The 24,436-nt window shown below is 37.9% G+C and overlaps 1 protein-coding gene across 1 annotated transcript; it reads left to right on the top strand.

Moving 5' to 3' along the window:
• On the top strand, nt 1-22,997 carry AGTR1 (angiotensin II receptor type 1). The gene is made up of 3 exons (XM_083868304.1): nt 1-70; nt 4,663-4,780; nt 18,972-22,997. The coding sequence occupies exon 3, from the start codon at nt 19,025-19,027 to the stop codon at nt 20,102-20,104; it is 1,080 nt and encodes a 359-aa protein (XP_083724430.1). The 5' UTR covers nt 1-70; nt 4,663-4,780; nt 18,972-19,024; the 3' UTR covers nt 20,105-22,997.
• The last annotated feature ends 1,439 nt before the right edge of the window (nt 22,998-24,436 follow it).

The following is a 24,436-nucleotide window of genomic DNA, read 5'->3' as shown; positions in this document are numbered from 1 at the left end:
GCTCAGCCCAGTCCAGCCCAGTCCAGCGCTCCGGGCGCCGCCGGGGCTCGGCCGCCCCCGCCGGAGCCAGGTAAGCGCGTCCCGGCCGGGCACCTTCGGCCGGGGGCAGCCGGAGCGTTTGCGGGCGCCGCACAGCCTCACACGGAATTGACACTTGGCTTAGACGGAGCTGCCACAGGAAGGCTCAGTCCTGGACGAAGCGCAGCCACTTAATCCCCCCTGCTCTGGCTTGCCCTGCGAGACCCGCTCCATGTAATTATTTTGGAGAGGACTGAGTGCCCCCCAGACTGCCAGCCCTGCCGCGTTTGAGTTCTCGAGTCTCGTCAACAGTTTGAAGAGACAGCAAGGAGTGTTCCCTTAGGCAGGAGACACAACACTCGGGGCAGTGACTCCACGGCACCATCGAGGCTCATCCCAACATCCTGCAAGATGCAGGATGTCACCTCTGCTCAGGACCAACTGGGCAATTAAATTTTTATCACTGTGCTAAGCTCCTGATAGAAATTAATTAAACACCAAAAGTGATGCCTATGATTTCTGGGAGTTGTGCAGACAGTTCAGTTTCTCAGTCTGGCAGGCAATGCAACTTCCACCAGTTAGCAGCAAGGATTGGTTTATTCAGGATTTTGCAGCATACACTCTCCATAACCAGATCTATGCTTTTTCTACAGAGCAAGAATTGGAGTGATCTACAACCAGAGATTAATCTTAGTTAGTAAAGTTAAAATGCTTCCCTGCCTTTTTTTTTTTTTTTTTTTCCCAGCCAGTTTCTAAACTTCTCTTGAACTCTCACTGGACTAGAGTTCTTCAACAAGTTCAGATGAAGTTCTGTAATATATTTATTGTTCTTCCCCTCTCCATGCATCAATGTTAATGATGCACTTAATGTTACTGGTTACTTAAAAGTACAAGCCTTATTCTTCTAAGTCAACTGGTATATCAGTAACTAAGTCGGGTCATGATGTGTACAAGCAGTAAAATTGCAATATTCAGTTACACCTATTTCTATACCTCTGCAAAACCCCCAGAATTAATGAAATATATGGCAACAAGGGACAGCAGGATTCTGCCCAAAGCATGCTACAGTCCACTGTAAATTTCCATCACTTCCAAAAGTAGCAGCACTCATTTGGATTGTGTTGTGCTGCATAGCATGGGACAAGGTAGTAATTGGCTCAGTAAAATCACAGGATGAGGGTAGAAAGAGGGATTTTTTTTTTTGTATAGTGAAGCCTCTTCTCTTGTCACTTGCATAAACCCACAGCACTAACATGATTAGATTTTTGCCTGAATAGGAGGATTAAGTATGCCCTGAAGCAGGTAATTACAATGATGATGTAGAAAGGCTTTTTTAGATCTGTTTTAGTGTCAGACAAATGTTTCATAGTCTTGACTATGGCAGTCTATTTTGCTTGTTGCCACCATAATCTTTTAAATTACATCTTTCAAAAATATTAAGTACCTACAAATTCAGCTTTTGCTCATGTATTAAGAGCTTAAAATATATGCCTTTGCAGCAGGAACATGGTATTTCTGCACACTTTTCCTCTCTACAACTTGAACTACATAGCAGAGAAAAATCAGTTGTGATTATTGCATGCTTCCTATTGCATAAACTATTATGTTGTTGAACTGAGAAAGCAAAGTGGCTCTGTACAATTAAGAGAAGTCACATTTATCATTAAATTTGAATATAGCTGGTTTCATTCTCCCCTTACTTTTGTCATAGTAATAGATGGAAACAGAGAGAAATTTTGCATTGGGGGAAAGCAGAAGTGTGCTCGTTTCCTATGGTGTAAGCTGTCTTGCCTTTCTGCTTTGAAACAATATCTTCTTGGGCTGGACAGGATGTCCAAACTGCAGCTCAAAGTTAGTGGTTTAAAAGGCAGCAAATACCAGCCTGAAGTGTCAGTACCCACAGCACTGCAGAAGTGAGGAGAGTGCTGCCTTTAACTTTCAAATATCACAACTCAACAACCTGCTTTTTACAGCCCTCTTGGAACAGGAAGATGAATGTTGGTATTTGTGCTTCCTGAATAATGTTATGTTTAATTGTATTAAATATTGGGAAATATATTTAATTTCACTCATTGTCATACTATAAAAGCAGACGCACATGCACAATGTAAACATGGTGATTTATTTACACTTTCTAGAAAAGTGTGGGCAATTGACACAGGAAATAAGCATCAGAGTTAACGCTCATTTTAAAAAAAATATATTTTGTATAATGGGCACTGACTGCATTTTTCTACTCCTAAGTTTTCTCCTCTGTGGTAATTTTATCCTCCATGTTTGTTAGAGGAGCATATTTAGGTAGTTCTTTTCTCTGGCACTGCTTATTGTTCAGCACAGTAATTAACATGGTCATTTAAAATTACAAAAATTACAAACTCTCATTACACTGTCCTAGATAAAATCTTGTTTATGCAAAGGCATAGTATTAGTTTAAACCATTTTAAGCAGTCACAAATTACTCCGAATTGCTCACTACCTCTCCTTTCTCTGGAACTTCTTGTGTGCCAGAAGTTATTAGTGTCACCAGTAGTATTCAGAAGCTTACCTGTGGCTATTGCTGCCCAAATTCTGGGGGTCTTAATCACACTCTAAGAAGCATGCAATTGTTTGAGTGGTTGGCAAGTTCTCTGCACCTATTCTATCCTATTCTACTTTGGTGACTTCATAAAAGGCATATTGGTCTTGACGTGGATACAGAACATGGATATTTATGCATTATTTTAATCAAATACTACATCTGACTTACATTACATGGTTAATCTTGTGCATTTTTTTTAACTGAATTTAATGGTTATCTTCTAGGAGACTACCTCAATGAGAGGAGAGATCAACTAAAATTGAATTTGGATATGTTGTATCTAAAGCTGAGCTGGGGAGATGAGTTATCCAGATTAATCTACAAATAGATCTGCTTGGGCTTTATATTGGATACATGAAAAAAACCAAAAACGAATGGCCAAGTCAAGAAGAGTGGTGGATAGCAAAGCAAAGTATTCCCTTCCCCTATTTCAAGTAGTAATGCTGGCAGCACAGCAGCCATCATCTCTCTCCAGAAGGAGAAGCATAAATTTAGAATGTTTTCAGAGTATAGTGAGATTGGGAGCTCACAGCTGGGAGGATTGGTAAAGGTATAGCCTGGCCACTACAGCCCACAGCAGCCTGCTTGTCTTGTAGCCTCTATTGCATGTTTAGCTAAATCTCTAGCCTTTGGGTAATCTTGGCTCAGTTTTCAAGCCTTATCTAGTTTACTGCTGCTGTTTGTTCCTCCTGCTCTCAGCTGTACAACAGTTCCATCAGAAATGCTGTGACACAGATGTTGTGTTTTAGCACGTGTTCCTCTCAAAAATTAATTGGGAAATTTTCATTATTCCTGGATGGCAGTTCACTTTTTTGGACAGTTAGTCCTAAAGATAACTATGGTGTTTTAAAGAAGTCAGCCTCTGCATTTTTGGATCAGATTTGGGAAGGTAAAACAGCAGAATGTAACAAAGAAACATTTTTAGAAATCTCATGGAATGCTGAAAACAATAAAAAATGTGGATCACTTTTGAATAGAGAGGGAAAAATTACATCATTCTTTTCACTATTGTAGGGTTGGTTTCCACAACACCAACAGGAATAAATGGGTTGCTATTGCTGACCATTGAGCCTCACCTACCTACATGGAATTAACTTTGAATAAAAGTTAAATCTTTTACATGTAAGCACAAGGTGAGTTCAAATACATTGGAGAGTCTGAGTAGGTGGCAACCTAATGTATGCTTTGAGTTTCAAGATGCATAGAGCTCATTCATGAATCTGAAACTCTGCAGTCTGAAGAACAGAAAGGCTCCAGGAGAACTATTTCAGTGCAATTGAGGATGTAAGAAAGTTCTAATAACAGTATCATTTTCTGTCTCTTCCTTCTGATCCCAGACACCCTTGCAGTGAAGAGCAAGGCAGTAATCTTTTGCTAATGACAGTATTTCTTTCCATTCCCTTTCCATCAACAAATTTGTCTCTTAAGATCACTTTCACAAATAGATAGTCATTCTACTGAGAGCACTCATTCCATGTTCTGTACCATTTTCTAAAATGTATCCTTTTCCAACAAAAGAAAACAAAAAACCCCTAAAATTGCCAAATGTACCCTAGAAGAATCTTTGTCACTTTGGAACATTTTTGGAAATTTAACAAATTTGACAAACAAGGGGAGTTATGGTACTCATACTTAACATTTTTTTTACCTCAGCTGTAACAAATGAAGAGAGGTTATCTTGACTGTAAGTCCTAACAGCTGTGATTGTTTGACACAAAACCCATATGAAATAAAATTGCTGGTCTAATAATTTTTGGTCTTATCTTCAGATAAATGATGGATTATACTAAAATTACTCTGAGCTTTCAAGTGAATTGCAACAAAGGATAGGAAAATATTGTGTTCCAAATGACATGCTGTTAGTTTTCTCTGCTGCACCATCATGTGAAAGAACTACAGATTTTGGCCTTTGGTCAGTGTCTTTTACAATTTTTATTCCATTTGTGTTTTGTTTGATAGCAAAACTGTCCAAGTATTCACTATATAACAAGGCTAGCTGGAATGCTTGGTTACTATTTGTGGTGTTTATCTCCTTTTATTGTAGCTGAGCAGCATTTCTCTTGTAGGCACAGAAAACGAGTAATAACCGAAGACGGCCTCACAGCAGGAAAGTGAGATCAGATTGGCAATGCAGCAGTGAGTGGCATGATTGAAGACAAGACAAAAAGCAGGCTACAGCAAAAGGTAACTGGCAATATCTAAAGAAACTAGTACTGAATTTGGGCAAGGTCAATATTTAGACAGTATTTCATTGCTTGAGGTGAAAGCTATAATTAGGATTACAGCCGCAACAAAGAATGATTTAACTAAACTCCTAATTTCAGCTAATTCACCTATTCCTTTCTTTACTTCTAGGTCATTCAGCTTTGTGAGTTACTGATAGATCATTGGCTAGTTAGAATCTAATAATCAGTACAGGAAGTATAGGAACAGAAATAGAAATTAAAGTTCAGTGGATTCCTGAATCCACTCAGTTTTCAGAAAACAGAGAGGAGACATTAAAGAGGAGTGCTGTGCCTCAGCATTTCTAGCTGAGAGGGACACATGCAAATAAGTAAAACATTCCAGAAAACCACTGAACAGCTGTACTTTCATGATGGGGGGCTTACGCAAGGAGAAAAATGCACAAGTTGACTTCTTTAAAAAATGTGCTGTTGGCAGCTGGCCTCCATTTAACTCTGCTTTAACATCAGCACAGCCTGGCCAGAGCCTTTCCTCAAAGCAGGCAGCACATGATGTACAAAGATGCATCCTGAGCTTGTTTATTGAGAAACCATTCATGCCCTTCCCAGTCTACACTTATAGGATGTATATTGCCTTTTTATCTTTTTCTTTATAAACTCCTATTGATTTTCATATTTTCTCCTTTCTTCACTCATTCTTGTTGTCCAAGCCTAAATGTTTATGCAGTTTTAGTTTCTTCTCTTGTCAAGGGGTAAGTTCGCTACCACTGGAGTTGCTCAGGGTTGGTTTTCTCCATCCTCAGGCTCTCTACTTGATGTACAACAGTCAGAAACGGAAGGCATGGGGCAAGAATCAACATGTGTTGTCAAATCGGAACTCTAGTTGAGCCGTCTTTATTGTTTTCCTCTTGGTTTTGTTGCAGCTTGCTGTGATTAGACAATTACAGTTTTTCTCAAATCAGGTAAAAATATTTCTTTTCACATGGTCTTCTGAAAAAGCACTTCAAAGAAAAAGGGTTCAAAATCATTTTACCTTCAAATACATGTTCTTGAACATACTATCAAAAAAAAAAAAAAAAAAAAAAAAAGCCATGTCAGTAAAGGATAGCCACACACCCAAAGAATTGCATGGTAATTTTCCTAAAAAAGTGAAGCCCATTTAGCATCTCTGGGAAGGCACAGCACTATCCCTTCTGGGCTTCTATGCACTTTTGTTTGCTTGAGAACTGGGGCTGCACCTGCTTGAGGATGCACTGATTCACAGTATCATGGATTAGCTCACTCCAGCTGTAACAGCTGCCTTTGTTTTGCTACCTCTGGCTGGTCCTCAGTACCCACAAGGAACATCTCAGGACAGCAAAGAGAGTTCACCAATTAATTTTATTTTCAAAATAGAGCAAGAAATTTTACTTTGGGGGAAAAAACAGGAAACAAGCTGTACAAATTTGGCAGAACATCTATTTTGGGATCATTCTATTTAGTGTGCCGCCTTCCAGACAAAGCACTAAGGATCATAGTAACTTGTTTTTCCATGGGTGATAATGCCTTTCACACTGACATGGATTAAGGTGTCTATGTTTGACCTTTCCTTCTCTTTCATTAACCCTTTAGAAACTCTCAAGTTCAATTGACTCATATATTCTCAAATTTTCTTCTAGTCCTCATAATGATCTGTCCTTAACAGGAGTTTTGTACAACTGAAAGCACAATTGGGCTTCTATGCTTTCAGTGTTATACCTACCAACAGTTACAATGATACTAACTTCTCTTGGGCTTAGCTACATTACCATTTTAAAAGATTTTTTTCTCTGAATAAACTCTTGTACTTTGCCAGTTACTCATACTGTTTTCTTTCCTTTCTGCCTTTCGTTCCCCTTTTCTGACCCTAATGAGCGATTCATTAAGAAGCCTCCATGCTGATCTTTTGCTTTTAATCTTTTAACTTTTCCCTCCAGGCTGTTCCTAACATTCTCATTTAGGGAAGAAAAGTCTTTTCTGAGGGGTATTGCCGTGGTGTGATATTTTTCCACTGTAAGGATGTCTAAATTAATTATATAATAAGAAAAGTAATCAAGTGTCTCAGTCAGACACTGTGAGCCAAATCCTATTACAGATTGCTGAATTACAAGACAAAGCTTCCTCTAAACCAAGGTGTTGAAATCTATCGTCCATTTCTTTGCCCAGAAATCCACAAAATATTGCCTTTACTTCTTCAGTAAGACAAACACTATTTTTCAGCATGAAGTCAAAAGAAAAAAGGTGTTCAATGCAAGGTTTGCTTTCCTCAGAGCTGTAACACTGACTGGTGGGAAGTTACATGGAAATCACTAGCCATGACACTGGAAATGTAGTGGTAAAGCTTTCAGATTAGCAGGTTTAGTTACCATGGCAAGCACTTAGTGATACTGGTTTGTCTGTGTTCATGTGCTGCATCTGCACACGTTTATATTTCAGTTCTTGTCTTCATTACTCAAAGCAAAAGATTCTGTTATTAACTTTAACCACGTTGGTGAACTGTAACAGGAATGAGATTCATTAGAGGGCTTTAGAGAAGGAAATTCTTTTTAGGTAACAATATGCAACATGAGCTACTCTCAGTCAACTCATCTAATTTCCATTAGATTAGAAAGTGGAACACCTCTGTATGAAGGAGATCTCTCCATTCCTGGAGTGGAAGCAGAGAATTTTCAGTGTTTCTTTTCTCTCCAGCTTTCTGATTAGCCATCATTGCAGATGAAGGTAATTGCTCTGCACAATGCATTTCTAAAGTTGCTCATTAATTTACATCAGCCTTCTATATTTGGGGGGGAAGCAGGGGGGTTGGGATGTAAAAATAAAAAAGCCCATCCTGCAGAAGGGAGTGCATATTGAGCCTGTAAAGCTCATAGGTGCATCGTGACCCCAGCCTGGTGATTTAGCTCAATGGCAGGAGAATGGTTTTTTGACGATTAACATACCAGGTAAGGCTTCAACACACATCAGAATGTTGCCATGCATGTCAAAATGTTACTGACTTGCTTTACAATTTGAAGTAAATCTATGTAAGCTCTCTCATGGCACCAGTCTTAGTGTTTTACAGGAAGGTACAGAAACAGTTCCTTGTACCAGAAAAGTAGAAGTAAAGTTATTTTTTCAGAGTTTGTTGCTGATTGCATTAGTATCTCACCTTTAACTAAGGAAAGTTGTTCAGGATTGTAAATAAAATGCAAGCATAATGTTCATTTTTGCCTCTGTGTCTTCTGGCTCAGCAGAAGAGTTATGCTACTCTGGGAGAGGGGCAAATGGTACTGTGGTCCCTGAATAAACTACTGAAAAACACAAGGAAGCTTCTATCTGGACTAAGTGGAAATTCCACAAAGTGCTATCACCCCCCAGCTTTGTCTACAAAATTATTAGCTGTGTCCCCTACCCTTCTTCCTAGAAACATCCTTGCCTAGAGGGCACAACAGAAACCTAATTGAACATTATTTTTGGTGCATTTATACTAGTAGCAGCACTGATTGAGTTGTGTCTTTCACAGTAAAGCTGTAACACAGAAAAAGAGCAAAGATTGAGTAAAATAGTTTTCTCTCACAAGTAGGGGATTTGGTTCTTGAGGAAATAGTTGAAGTTTTGACCTTTCCATTCCATTTTCAGTTGTAATCTCTGCCAGCAACAGAAAAGGTTCTGCCAGTGATTGCATATTGCTGTGGGCATGTCACTCATGCAATAGCCATTTTATTAAGTTATCATTTTTAATTTAGATGCACCTTTAGTACCTTTTTCTGCTGAATTATAAACAGACACTAATAGTTGCAGCTTACATAAATCTCACCTGTTTTTACTTAGAGGCTGGTAAGTAAGCTCTGTCTTGCAATTCTAGCAGTTTATGGAAGTAGCCTTTTTGCCTCCAAAAGTCCACTTTCCATGTGATGGCTCCCTTCTACTGGACAAGTGCAACCACTGACTAAGACTAAGATCTGGAGAGTGAAGCTTAAAAACACTTTTGTGTTGGATACGTTCCAGCTAACATTCCTTCCAGCAAGAATAGGAGTGATCAGAGACCAGTGATACTCAAAACAGCACATAAAAGGTACTATAACCCCTTATTGAGGTCTACTTGCTCGAAATCATGGTAATATAATAGAACAGTTGTTACTGCTATTTTTTTGCATATTGAGGAAAGAACATTCAATCTTTGGTGAAGAGGACTGTGTAACTTAGGACAGATTCATAGGTGTATGGACCACACAGTGAGCAAATTGTGATTTATATATGATCTGATTCTGCCTTAGCTCTCTTGTTAGAGGGTAGAAATGAGCCAAGACACAGATTTCTGGTTTGTCACAGCATGAAAAAGGTCTTGGTTTATTCCTCTTTACAGCTCAGCCATCCTGACTTCAACTATTCACTGACTGGCTGCAGCAGCTCCTACTGTAGGTTTCCCTTGCAGCCTCTGACTGCTGGTGATTTCCTGCTAAATTCTGACTGCAGGTATCAGTGTGCAGACTCTGACTGCAGGCTTTTACCTGGCTAGACTGTGACTGCAGGGATTAGTGCGCAGACTGTGACTGCAGGCTTTTAGCCACCTAGACTGTGACTGCAGGTTCCACCGACAGGCTCTAACTGCAGACCCAGACTGACCTCACAGCAGTGCTTTTTATTTCAGTATATTTTTTTCTTTCTTGCCTTCCACAGCATTTTTAATATAAGACTGAAATATAAATCTGGATCAAGGCCAGAATTAAGGTAAATTCCCTTCCTTCTCAGATTGGAGGGGTTCACAATAGATTCTTATTGTGCATTACATATGGAAACAACGGAGAAATTTCAGGTGTGGTGTTAGGTATGCAGAAGCTGCATTTGTGTAGGTTGTGCCGTGCAATGTAATTTAAAACAAAACAATCAAACAAGCAAAAAAACTAAAAAACAAACAACATCTTCTTATTCCATGGAGCTAAGCTATCAGAAAAGAAAGTTAAAATTCATCAAATTATTTCACTTGTACTTAACAAACCTGAATTCGATTTCTGTCTTTTATTAAAAACAGTCACATGGGGCACACTATATTTTATATAGGCAATTCCAACTGCAATAAAGGAAACGTGTTAATTCATTCGTTTACTATCACTCAGAGAAAGTAACCATGCAGCATGTAACCTTTCACAGCTCAAACCAATCTCATTTTTATTCCTTCTGGGATTGATGGCTTAATTCTGGTTAATTATTGATTCTTTCAGATACTTCCAAATACCCTGAAGATACTTCATAACCCAGCATCAAATTTGAAGTTATAAACCTGCAGTAAAATGTGTATTCATACTAAAATATTATATTGTGCTGCTATTCAAAAAAAAACTTTTCATGTCAGTGCTGAAAACCCTAGAAATTCTAGTTCTACATTGCTCTGAAATACCTTTATTTTGTCCTTCATTTACGTTCATCTAACGTGCAGTAAATGACATTGTATAGCAGTATGAGGAGATGACATGATCCTGAGAAGCAGACATTAGATTAGCCTGCTGGTTCTTCATCATTTTTATCTCCCAGAAGGGCACCAATCTTCCTTTTTGGTAAAGCTAATGGCCGGAGCAGAGGTACAAAAACCCATGCTGGATTGATGATGGTTGTTAATGCACTCATTTCAAAGTCTTAATATGCCCAAGTGTCTTCAGCCTCTTCTACAGAAAGTGACTATTCTTTACCTTGTGTTATAAACAAAAGCAGTGACTACTTCCTGCTATAACAAATAATTTTCATATTTAAAAACTAATTTGGCTATAGGTTTAATAACCTAGATAAGGAAAAGACGATATTCATTTCTGTCAAGACAGACCAACCAAAGTGACAGGACACCATGTGAATCTCCTTTCAAACATCATCTTTTCTGAAATGTAGCATTGTGATGTACCGTTTCAGAAGTACTGAAATAGAACTATTAATCTAGAAATGTATTTTACTTTGTTTCTTTAATTATCTCTTCAGTTTTAAGTTACTGCTCTGGGGATAATTTTATATTCATATCCTTAAGGTTATATGATACCTAAGACATATTAAACACCAGAGAATTTGCAACACATTCATGCAGCCTCAGTCAAAGAAACAAAACAGAGATTGTTCTGATGGTTAAATGGGAAAAAAGAGACCATAAAATTAGGTAGAAAAGTCTAAAATATCTGGCATACACTGTCAAGCCAGAGGCAGCAGTGTCTAAAGCCACCACTTCACTGATGCTCCACAAGAGATTAAACACACTGCATCTTGACAGTGGTTAATCTTTCAGTGTTTTGGAGTCCAGTTCTACATGGATTGAACCCAAGAATGTTTTCCTTACCCTTAACAGCAGAGAAAACAAGATTATGTGTGTATAAGGGGAAATCAGTATTTACTTTGAAACTTAAATCTAGAGAATCCTAAAAATGAAACCTATAAACTTAAAGAATTAGACTTATTCTCAACTGATAAACTTTTGGCTAGCTCTAATGAGTGCCCTGTTGATCTGTCAGTCAACAAATTTTGTACAAAAAAATCCTCATAATCTTTGCTATGATAGTATTCACTGAATCACTAAGCTCTTATGAGATTGAGAAACTCTAGTGAAGTTGAGCAATCCTTTCTTGGCATTAATTTCGACAATTAAAATTTTACAGAAGTATGTACATCAGGGCTTCCCAGGTTATGGGGGGGAAAACCAAACAAAAAGCCACATACACAAGTTGGGGCTTGACAGTTAACTTTGTCCAAAGAGCTAAGTAGTAGGAAGAGATATTTCCAGTGTTTCTGGACTCTTAGGCACAGTGAGAGTATATGCAAACAACAGTCCAAACCTTCCCTGCCACTGCAGCTGCTTTCATTATAACGGTGACATCATTCCACTGTAGACTGCTAAAAAGAGCAGAAAAACTTTCCCATCTTACGGAGTAGTTTATTATCATTTAATGTCCAAAAAATTTACTTGAAAGATTGTGTTCATCACTCCACCACCCCATAAATCAGTGTTTAGAAATGACCTTTCACTTGAGTCAATTTTTGCCACATCAATTTCTAACACAAAGTGTAAGCGTGCAAATAATAGATTAGATTTCTTTATTCTTTATTTTAAATCTAGCCAGCTGCTTGCTGGTTTTCCATCTCTATATATCACTTCTATTCTCTTTCTTAATGCTCCTATTTTTAGCAGCTTAGAGATATAAACATTGTATGCTTGTACCCAAACATCCTTTAAATGCACAGAGATACACTGACACTGTATGACCCATTGGACATAAATACAGGACAAGATACTGATTGGCCCAACTAATTTGGCACAGGACAGTATAGTTTATGGCATTTTTTTGGTTCATTTGCTCATCTACTATTTTCAATAAAATAAATTTCATTGTGACACCAACAACCCTTCTGCTCCATCTCAGTTAAAAGCTGTTTGCCCTTACCAGCTTTAGGGAACTATGCAGGTAAACACGTAATTTGAAACAGAACAGCATCATGCACTGACACTGTCCAAAGAGGTAATGACAAATCCAAGTATATTGGTAAAAGTGGGGGTTGGTGCTGGTGTAAAAAGTGTTAAATATGCTTCTGTTTTCAAATTAATAAATTGCTTAAAAATCATAAGATATACACACCATTTGGATACCACTGTGTAGGCTTGTCTTACCTTTCAATTTCTAAAAGTCCCTTGAGTTGCTTTAAAAAAAAAACCCCAGTAGTTCTGAAGTGTCATTTTCAACAGTAAAAATAACTTCCTTCAAAATTGGCTGATATTTGGAAAAGAGCTTTATGATTAATAACATGCCTAGTTAGATCTAAAATTATCTTAGTTGAATGAGTAGGTGTCACTATTTTTCCATCTGCATTGCTAAAGTGAAGTTTCTTTAAAATATTCTTCTTAATTTGGGTCACAGAGAGTTTAGGCTGCATATGTCTTTGAAAAATTAAAATCACAATCTTATTCATAGTCTTAAAAGTGCAAGAACTGGACTGAAGGTTAGCAAAACCAGGAGCGTGCCAGAATACAGGAAATTAGATAGAAGCTGGTCAGTGCTAAAATAAAGTGAAAATAGTTACCTCTGGTGCGTTAAATTTAAATAAGTACTGGTACAATGATACATATTTTGCTTTATGTTTTCATCTTAAATAATCTTGAACAAAGGGGATATTTTGAAAAGTGATAGCACTTGAGTATAAAACAGCAATTCTCTTATTTTAAAATAGGAAATACAGACCTCTAGTGGTCAAAATCTATATGAGTTAAACTTCAAAGCAATTTAAATGTCACTCTGCTTAACTGTATTACTTTCTTTTGCATTTTCCTCCCCCATAATCATTCAAAATCATACACACCCCCAGTTCCACTCTTCAGAAATTCCACAAGCATTGATTTTTCCCAGAGGAGAAAGCCCCTTCAACTGTCCTTTTTCACATAAATTTTGTGACTGAAACTGAGTAGTTGAAAGATACTTGGGAAGTGAAGAGAAAATTAATGAGAGTAGTCCATGAGAACAAACAGAAGATAGATGTTAATTCTTCTCAGAATAAGCTATAAAGCCATCCTGCAGAAGGACAGACTCTTTTGAAGTGTGACAGAGGAAATAAATACAGAGAAGTTCTTACAGAGAAGGTCAGAGTACATAAACAGTTCACATTTGCAAAGTAACAGGAACTGTTCTGCTAGCACAAAAAAAAAGTAATAACCAGTTTGGGTTTTGATTTTTGTAGGGAACCAGATCCTGAAAGGATCACAGGCAGTTTATTTTCCAGCTATATAGAGCCAGCACAAGTGAAGCAGACCAGCTTGAGCTCTTGCAAGGGGAAGGCACAAAAAATCCACATATAGGTTAGAGCATTAAAAAGATGCATATTTTTAAGTAAATAAAACAAACATCACAATATTAACAGCAATTTCAACAGTCTGGCAGTTGCCTCAGTTGTTAAAAGAAAGTGCAAAGGCCAGTACAAGGTCCTTCAAGTTCTGTTTGTTCTGATATCAGACCATCTCCTGATCCAAAATTGCAGAGGCACAGCCAGCTTGACAGCTGCTAACACAGGTCTGCTGAGGTTTGCTTTGTGTTCTTGGTGTTCATGAGCTGATGTACAGTTTCTGGTGCTGTACTACCTATCACAGTACCTTTTCAGGATTATTTTGATTTATTGTCATTTACTACAGTCAGATGCTGACATCTGTGTAAGGTGCCAGCAGTGATGACAAGAGCCCACTGTAATGGCACCACAGTTTGAATTATGCACCCTTATTTGTATTTCTCTTTCCCTTCACAATTCATCTTATCAACTCTGGATTAAAGATATTTAGGAAAGCCATCAGTGGGAAATACAGACTGTTAGAACTAGCTGAAGAAATAAGAGCTAGGAGAAAGTTAAATCTATAACTTCACAGTGGTACTGCTCAGGAACTCCAGGAAAGCAGAGAAGGTGCTGAAGTGTGCATGTGAAATAGATGTGTTCACTAAGGCAATAGAAAGGGTTACTCCATTGGATAGAAAAAGGCCCCAATAGCCTTTGCAATAAAGCATATGTAAGTGTTATTACTTTCTCAGCAGTTAGAATAAATTAGGAAAGGGGGGCATTAAACTCTTAAGACAATGGAAAGTTTATGCCACCAGAAAGAAATAAATATAGCTAATATACTGAACATATTGTTCCAAACAATTTCATTCTCTTTTCTCCCTGTGCAAAAATTTTACATAAAAATAGAATGCAGTTTCCTCTTAAACGTGGAACTATCTTCTCATTTGTAAGAAAAGCAAATAACCCACCCACTCACTGTCAGAAGAAGGAAAGTGCACATTACCTAGTGATAAGGTGGCTGATTCGTCAGCCTGAGTTTATTTAGTCTTTGTCAAAGCAAATATTAAGTACATTTTTGTTCAAAATCTGATTTGTGACATCTGCTTACCTATTTTTAGCTGATGAAGTTCTCACAGAAAGCCACAGCCACTGCTATCTGATTTTTCAGTAGGCAAAGTGCTGTTTACCTTGCATAAGCCCAGCATTCCTTGTTTCCACAGGCAGTTTAATTAGGATGCATGTTCACCCAACAGAAGCAATGAATGAAGTGGTAAATAATAGTTGGTTGAGCAGTCTGAAGCATTTCATTATCAGTGACTTATTGTAATCATTGTAATTAAAAAAGATAAAAGGTCAAACAGGACAGTACCTCAGAACAGGGGCCTGCTTCTCACCAGATAATTTCTTTGAGATTGATGCCACCACACCATTCACAGTCATAATTCAATCCTGTTAGAAAAAGTTTCTTGTGTATCAGCCTTAAAATGATCCAATTATCATTATGTTAACACAGACCATTTGAGATGCTTTACATGGAATTATCAATGTGCACAGCTTCAATAGATGCATTTAACTGACCAGTGGTTTTACCTGCTTTGTTGAATTCTGGCAGCATAAGGCTGTATCAGCCATCTATTTCTGTAGTATTTCAAAATAATCTGCAGTTCTTCCTGTGTAGAAGTATCTGCTTTGCACGTGTACAGCCATAATTCTGGGAGAAGCAGATGAACTGTGGGAAGTGATAAAAACAGGAAAAACTGAAGGTGGTATGGAAAAGAAATCACTGCCTATAAGGAATTCACATTGCTGTGGTGGCCCTCTCTCACTACTCAGCACAGCCATGGGCCCATGCCTTCCAAAAAAAATGACCTTCTCCAATTTTGAAGCTTTTCCTGATTCTCTGAAGTTACAGTTTTGCTCAAGGAAGCAGATCCACCTGAGGTTAGCACTGAAACTTTAGAGTTTTTAGGAAATTTAAAAATTCCATTTGGGATTAGAAGTGTTTTCCTTAGTGTGCTTTATATATACAGCTCCTATGAAGTTCATTCTCACAGCAACATTCAGACTGTTTTCAGATACCCAGATGGCAATCCATATGTGTTTACCCAAAAGCAACCACATTACATATTTCTGCTTCCTTGTCATTTGCTGAAAATATTGATGGATTTGTTTATTAGCTGTAATTTCTTAGTATAATTTAAAGGTGATAGCATACCAGACAGATCATTTGCAGAATTCCATGGGCTTCAGTGTTACGCCAAAACCTTTTAACTCCAGGATTACACAGTCTTACAGAGGTAGATTGAAGTATAATAATATTTCTTGACAAAATTCCTGATTCTTCATGGGAATTGTTCTGTTTTTTTATTTCCCACGCACTCCAGAATATGTTCAGGGAATTCAATACCTCAGAGTGCCAGACAATTATTCCCAACTGAATTATTTTTTTATTTTAACACATTTCTGAAAATGTAATAAAATTACTGTTACTCTTTCTTGAAAGTACATATGCTATTAATTAGCATCAGCTAAAGCTACTACTGACATGATACAGGTCACCATGTGGGTAAAAGGGAAATTGGAAGCAAAACAGCACAACACAGTACACTGAAGGGATGTGTGAGGAGACCATGGGAAAATTGCCTTGGCATCTACCATTGCACAGAATGAACCCCACCAAAAGGGAATATTCACCCTCAGCTGCATTTGCCTTAGACACTGAATCTGTCACTCAGTACACACAGAGCCAAATTGTACCAGGGGCTGGTTAATCTTGTCACTGAGAAAGGTCTTGCCCAGCATTAACTGTGCCTGATGCACATTACTGCCAGTCAAACTTGCACAGGTGATCTCCTGAGCAGAAACTTCTCTACAGAGTCTTGCTGCAAAGTTCTGGGCTGTAATTTTAGTGGGTACATAAGGGAGCAAAGACTATAAGTGACCACGCAGCACCAGCCTGTTGCTGAATCAGGGCAAATGTTACCAGACCTTGATGTTGCAGAACATATCAGTTACTGTCAAAGTTACTTTCATAACCAAGGGATGAGATAAAAGGATTTATCTTGAAATCTTTTTATTGTGGTTTCCCTGTCCCAGGGATAGGCTGACCTTCCACAGAGCCAAACACCTTGTATTTGAGACTTGGCACAGTTTGAAAGCCAGGTTTTGCTCAGGATGTACTAGAGTGCCACATGTGATCAGAATGATGAACCTTTCTTTGTGTTAGCATTATTGCTTGACTTTTTAATTTCTTGAACATGGCAAAAATAGCTGATGTCATTTTGAAACATCTATACCAACTGAAGCAACAAGACTAATGCACAGAATGAATTGAAGAGACTGGGAAGTGTTGCATGGCACATCTTGACAAAGTGTCTATTAGTTGTATTTAGATTAGTTGCATCATTGCAACTAGAGTATCTAGTTGACTAGGTACTCTAAACTTGATGGAATCATCAAGAACCTAAATCTTGACATTACCCTGCTAGCTTTGTAGAAATTAATCATGTTATTAATGCAAACATGTGCTACGACATGAGCTAAGATAAATAACAAGTCTTCAAAACACTAAGAGCCAAAGAGTGACCTTGCTCACACAATGCTGCCTGCAAACCCTATTCTATGTTCAGTTCCTGGCTCCTTCAGACTTCCTGTGTGGGCTTTGCTGAGACAAATCTGTGCTTCACTTCCCTATTAAAAGACAACCATTTGTAAAAAGATTTGTCTTCCAACAAGGGCAAGTCAAACACTAAACTCAGTGGCATTTTACATTTAAAAGGAAGATGAGTGCTGAAATTCTCAAATAAGGAGCAGCTACACCTGTAACAACATAGATGGTTTGCCTGTGCTGAAAGGCATCTCTGCTTTCTGAAAGCATCTGTACTGCCCAGGGTCTTAGGGTAGGTCTTACATTTATAAAGGGTTTATTTGCTGTTTAGAGTTTGGTTTGTTTTGTTTTGTTTTGGAAGCCAAAGTATTTCAGTTAATCTTCGTTTTAAGCAGCACAAATTTGGTCTGGCTTATAGCTGTCAGGATCCTACAAACAGCAATAAATACTACTCTGCAATAATAGCTATTTTTTTTTTTTTTTTAAACATCCATTATTTTTTCAGGGAAGCCTATCTGTTTTTAGACTCTGGAAAGTAAGGAGTATCAGAGTCACTTACACTGTATTACCTGCTTTCTAAAGTAATCAGTCATTAACAAGGAAATTATTTTTGCAGAGCACACAAGCACTGGCAAACCAAACAGGTGCCTTTTAAAGGAGATTCCATACCTTGCTGAACATTTAATATGATCCAGAAATACAACTTCACTTTTGGATACATAAATTTTGTCAGCAACCAAAAATGTAATATGTTCCCTCTTGCGCCCTCCTTAAACTCTTTGTACAGTTATTAATGTTCAAGACTTGTCTGGATTTTCAGATTCTTTTTCCCTCAGTAGTAGTTAAATACCATAGTTCCAAGCCAGACAAGGAGCTAAGTAACCTCTGAATATTTAAGGTATTTTTGGTACAACAGAATACCAGGTTGTAAGTTTTCATCTTTCTCTGTGATGTAAAAATTTTCTCAAATAATTAAGTTCAACATATTAAAAAAAAAAATCTAGTGATTAATCTCAGAGATACAAATGAGTACCTAATCTAAAGTCACTTATTTTTTTAATTCATTGCAATTTGTATTTACATACTTAATTAGTATTCAGAGTGCTTAAATTTAGTTTGTGAGATATCTGAATAACTTACCTCATTTAATATGTCACCTATTTATGGAAAGAAAATAATCTAAAGACTCTGCTGAATTTATAGCTATCTGCTATTTTCAGTCTCTCTTATTATTTTTGACATATGTTCACTAACCAGTATTATTTTAAATTGGAACTTTGTTAGTTGAAAGAGGTTTTTAAAAATTTGTTTACATTAAAAAGAATCTAAAAATGTCCAGTCAATTCCTATCTTACCTGTGTTTTACTCTGCAAAGTCTGTATTAAAATAGGAATTGATTGATAAAACACTTGAAAATGGCTTATTTTAAAATTTGAAGACATTGACACATTATGTTAGACTTGACAAGAAACTTGACATTTAGTTGAGAATTGACAGAATGAGAGAAGACAGTCTGAGGCTGCGTCAAGGGAAATATACGTTGACTAAAGGAAGAAGTTTTTCATGGAAAGAGTGATAAAGTACTGGAATAGTCTGCCTGGGGAGGGAGTCACCATCCCTGGATGTGTTTAAAAAAAGACTGGATGTGGCACATGGTGCCATGGTTTAGTTCAGGTGTTAGGGCTAGGTTGGACTCAGTGATCTTGAAGGTCTCTTCCAACCTATACATTCTGTGATTCTGTAATTGTTAAAAATTAATCCCTATAACAAACACTGTTTTCTTCCTCTTTTCCCCTCCTAGGTGTGAGCTTCGTATTTTCTCCCTGAAACTAGGTTACAGCTGAAGAGTTCAAGATGATTCCAAATTACTCTACTGAAGAAACTGTTAAAAGAATCCACGTGGACTGTCCTGTTTCAGGAAGGCACAGCTACATCTACATTATGGTTCCAACCGTTTACAGCATCATCTTTGTCATAGGCATCTTTGGGAACAGCCTGGTGGTTATCGTCATTTACTGCTACATGAAATTAAAAACAGTAGCCAGCATCTTTCTCCTCAACCTGGCGCTGGCCGACTTGTGTTTCCTGATAACTCTGCCCCTCTGGGCAGCCTACACAGCCATGGAGTACCAGTGGCCTTTTGGCAACTGTTTGTGCAAGCTGGCCTCAGCGGGGATAAGCTTCAACCTGTACGCCAGCGTGTTCCTGCTGACGTGCCTGAGCATCGACCGCTACCTGGCCATCGTGCACCCGGTGCAGTCGCGCGTCCGCCGCACCGTGTTCGTGGCCCGGGTCACCTGCGTGGCCATCTGGGTCCTGGCCGGGGTGGCCAGCCTGCCCGTCATCATCCACCGCAACATCTTCTTTGCCGAGAATCTCAACATGACCGTCTGTGGGTTCCGCTACGAAAGCAATAACACCACGCTCCGGGTCGGGTTGGGTTTGTCCAAAAATTTGCTGGGCTTTTTAATTCCTTTTCTGGTCATATTAACAAGCTACACGTTAATTTGGAAGACTCTGAAGAAGGCGTATCAAATTCAAAAAAATAAGACTAGAAATGATGATATTTTTAAGATGATTGTGGCAATTGTGTTTTTCTTTTTCTTTTCCTGGATTCCTCATCAAGTGTTCACTTTTCTGGATGTGTTGATTCAGTTACATGTAATAACAGATTGCAAAATCACTGATATCGTGGATACAGCTATGCCCTTCACCATTTGTATCGCTTACTTCAACAACTGTCTGAATCCTTTTTTTTATGTTTTTTTTGGAAAAAACTTTAAAAAATACTTCCTTCAGCTAATAAAATACATCCCACCTAACGTCAGCACACATCCAAGCCTAACAACCAAAATGAGCTCCCTCTCCTATCGGCCACCAGAAAATATCCGCTTGCACACTAAAAAGACTGCCGGGTCCTTCGACACCAACTGAGGCATTTTGCATAATTCTTCTTCTGAACAGCAGAGCGAAGCAGCAAGAACAACAAGATTCATCTGCGGTCCTGAACATCACAGCTCATTGCAGCAACACTGGATCACCTCAGAGAAATCATACTGTAGAGAGTCAGAAGTGGCCTTTCATCTTACATTGTAAAGAGGACTGCTTCATTCTCATTTTGGTTTTTCTTTACTGAAAGCAATGTAAGTGTTGGACAGGCGTGTCAGAGATCCTGCCAGCGTCCCACTGTTTGCTTGGAGCTATGAAAGAAGGGGAGGGAAAACTCCTAACTTAAGTTCACCGGTGTTTCAAAAGGAAAAGTTTGTATAAATAACATGAAATACAAAGAACCTGATTTGCATAGATGTGAACTATTCTGTGGGAGGAGTGGAGCTTTGTTTCTTGTTTTGTTGTTGTTTTTTTTTTTTTAATTATATAAATGTTCCTATAATCATATTTATAATATATTTTCAAATATATGCTATATATAGAGGCCCAATTTTAAACTCGAATGGAAATCTAAGGTCCTTGAAATTGGTCTTATTCTGATTTATGCTACTATTTTTTTTATGGCAATTTTTTCCATAATAATATATGCAATAAATGCAGATTTATTTATTAAATATAGAATATATATATATTTTAGATTTATATTCCTACTCATACATTTCAAACATTGCTTCAGAAATGTACGTTTATATCCCAGTGGGTATTTTTATAGTAGTTAAAAAAAAAAACCTGTGTATAGGCACAGAGAAATGGGGTTCACTCAGTCTTTCCTCATGATAAGCCACCCTTACTTTGAAGAACTTTACGTGCAGAGGGAGTTGACTCCATACTCTTTATGACTCTCCATACTCTTTTTGACTAAAAGTAAAATTCTGTATTTGAAAACATGAGTCCTGGAAAAGAGGCTATCAGAAAACTTCAAACTATTTTTCAAATATAACCAGGGCACTCAGTGAGAGAAGTTACCAACTAATCAAATCCACTTAGTTTTTCAAATTCCTGCATATTTAGTAAGCTCATATACTGATAAGCAAAAAATGTGACAATGCTTATGTATCAGTTTAACTAATAATATTTTAAGTTCCATCACAAAAGATCTGAGATCAAACTTTTCTCTTGGCTTTTACGGAATTTCTCTCCATTTATATAAAATTATGCCCAGGGTATTTGTTCCCTGTAGAACATTTTTTTATTTATATGGAACAAATTTAGATTTATACAGCATAAATCAGAACTAAAGTCTGGCTCAAACTCTCAATAAAAATCAAGAGGAAAGGTGATAAGCACTGTAGGAAGTTTCCACTGATTATGTCCTCATATGTGTCCTTTTTACCTCAAATAATGAGCTACAGATAATATTAATGCTTGATTCACACCCATTTATTGTTCTCAAAAATAAATGAGTTCATAAGTACTTTTTGACATTACAAAACTTAGGAAAAAATCCAAAACTTTACATATATAATGTAGAAAATTACATGTCCCTTGAGAATTTGTGTATTTATAATCTTCAAAATCATGTGTCTGATGTGGCTTTGTCTCAAGTAGTGAGTGGATGGATTATCCATGTTTTCTGATGATCAAAATCAAAACACAACAAAACAGTTATTCTGTAGTTTAATACTTTTTAAGAAAAAAGTGGGACAGCAACCAGGTCTAGAAATCTTCCTATTCTTTCATTCTCTTATACTAAGGGAAGTTTTTTTCAGTTTTGCCTTTGTTCTTCCAGCTGCAAAAATGGGAACAATTTGTCTACTCATATACATCCCATGGTACTGTGACAAGTCACAACTTCTAAAGCTGTATGTTAAAACAAAGCTCCTTCATTAAAACGTTAATTTAATTGTAAGCTAGTATCTCAACATTTGAAGCCTGAACGTCATTTACCCATGTCATTTAAAGATATATTTAAATTGTTATACAGAATAGTTTCTATTTAGATTACATCCTTACATGTGAGACACCCATTTGCTCAAATTGAACATGGCAATAACCCCATGCATTATCAATACCATCCAGAACAGGACCAGTGCCCCAGGACTCCCTAAGCTGATAAAGGACTGGTGGAGATTGCTGTTTATCTGTATATTTTGTTCATGGACAGAGATTACATGCTGAGCAGCATTAGGAGCTTCCCCTGGCAGAAGCATCTCTGTCCAGCCATAATTCTGCGTGCTGTGCTTGCCACCTGCTGGATGCAGCCACAAATTTGCTTTATATCTCAAAAGTTGTTACAAGAAGAAACAGCAACACTTCCCTGCCACCTGAAGATCCTCACCTATGGCAAAACTCCTGTATGAATAAAACACAAACTTGTCCATATGGGAGGCCACCAACTTCCTTGACAGGGTCTAAGTAAGCATTTCCTCATCACCTGCTCATCCCTTGGTCACTGAAGTCCAGTGTCCTAGTGCCCTATTGTGGTCCAATCCCCAGTGACCACAATAGGGAGCTCATTTGCAAAACATTGATTGCATTGCTACAAGAGCCATCTCAAAGAGAAGACATAAAAATCAAAGCCATTGGTTACTGATCTTGATCATTTCATGCCAGACCCTGCAGTTTTAAGAGGCTGTGTTCCTAAGTTACTGGTGCCACCTGTTTCTGCCTGTGCCATGTGAAAAAGCAGGAGCATGCACATTCAGTTATGTTACCAGAGGAAAGGTAGGAAGGGATTGCACCTGGTGTGCTCTGAGGGCAGCACTGACTTTGAATCAGTAGGCAAAGAAAGTGGAGGGGAAAGATTTCCTAAATAATGCAGGGACGTTTTTGTTCTCTTAAGGAGTAAGAAAACAATCATCAACCGCCAAATATGCTAGCTCCTTAAAAAAAAAAAAAAAAAAACAAAAAAAAACAAAAAAAAAAAAAAACAAACAAACAGCAAATCAGCAGATACTGAAAAGATCTAGAGATAAAACACTCCAGCAACTCTAACCAGGTAGCAGCAGAAAGGAAACTTTCTGGAGCACAGTTACTGTGTACAACCAGATGCTGCAGTTTCACAACACCCCAAACTGACAGCTAAGGGAAGAGCCCACAGCACAGACACCCACACCACTTCCCTTATGTATCTGCAACCAAGGCAGATGCTGAGATCATCTTATTGCTGAACCTTACACTCCCCTGCCCACCTAAGGGCTGGAGACCTGTGCATGGGGCAGGCAGAGCACAGGTGGGGCAGAAGGGACAGTCTGGCCTTTGTTGGGGACCCTTGGCCATGTGGACCCTACTGAGGAGCAGGTAAGAGATGGCCAGAATATTCTTTGGTGCAAGGACCTATTTACACAGTGCCAACAAAGAAGGGAGTAAGATTTGGCTCTGTATGACTTTGCCATCTTTGGGGAACTTTGGGTTGAGCCTTTTTAAATCAAAACAAAACTGGCTGTAGATGTTTAAGAACAAACTCTCACTACCTTAAAGAACACAAAGCTAATTAATATGTGATAGTATGCAGTTATTTTTGAAAGGAGTATCCACAGTGCTTTTCATTTCTGTGATGACCAAAGTAAAATACAACAGACTCTTAGTCTGTCCTTTTACTCTTCTGTTGTGAGGAACCCAAGTCAGTACTAATGGGAACAGCATATAACCCCAAATACAGACATTACAACCCCTGTTCCACCACAGTTTTATCTATTTGAATGAACACCTTTTTTTCTGCTGAATAATTACTGAATTACTTGTTTGACATATACATGGATAATATTTATTTCTATTTATTGTCCAAGAGTACTTTATATGACTCATGTTTTGTGCTCTGCTCCCTACTTCCTTGCCCATTGTATGCCCATCCTAAATCATACTGTATAATCTATGCTGGTTACCCAAATTCCAACAAAACCATTACAGATACAGTGGGGATTAATCTGGCTTCTTGACCTAAGCAGGGTCAAATTCCTTGTGTTTACATTGTTAATCAAGAGGTTGCAGAGTAAGCACAAGACCAAAAGTCCTTTACTTTACCAGCATTACTATTTAGGTGATAGTGTCCATTGTCTACTTGAAACTGTGACAGCAGCAGAGAATACAGTAAGTTTTCTAGGTTTGGTTTAGTTTTGCTTTAATAGCTTCAGCAAAGGTTTATTTTGATAAATCTGACCTCCTTTTAAAGTATACTGAAGCGCAGGTATTCCCAAGGAAATATTTGCTACTGAAAGGAGAAACAAATCCTTGGGAGAGGGTGGTTGAAGGCCTAAAATTGCTGAATTTGGAAATATTAAGTGTTAAATGTAAATATTTTTAGTTTTGCAACAGACTGGTAGAGAAAACACACATACACAAAAAAAAAGAATAAATCTTTCATCTTAGTAAAATTTT

This window comes from Zosterops lateralis (genome assembly GCF_965231275.1).
Source record: "Zosterops lateralis genome assembly, chromosome: 10".
In the NCBI taxonomy this organism is placed as follows: Eukaryota; Metazoa; Chordata; class Aves; order Passeriformes; family Zosteropidae; genus Zosterops; species Zosterops lateralis.
The sequence above is the reverse complement of the archived record's forward strand: the minus strand, read 5'-3'. Positions and strand labels throughout refer to the sequence as shown.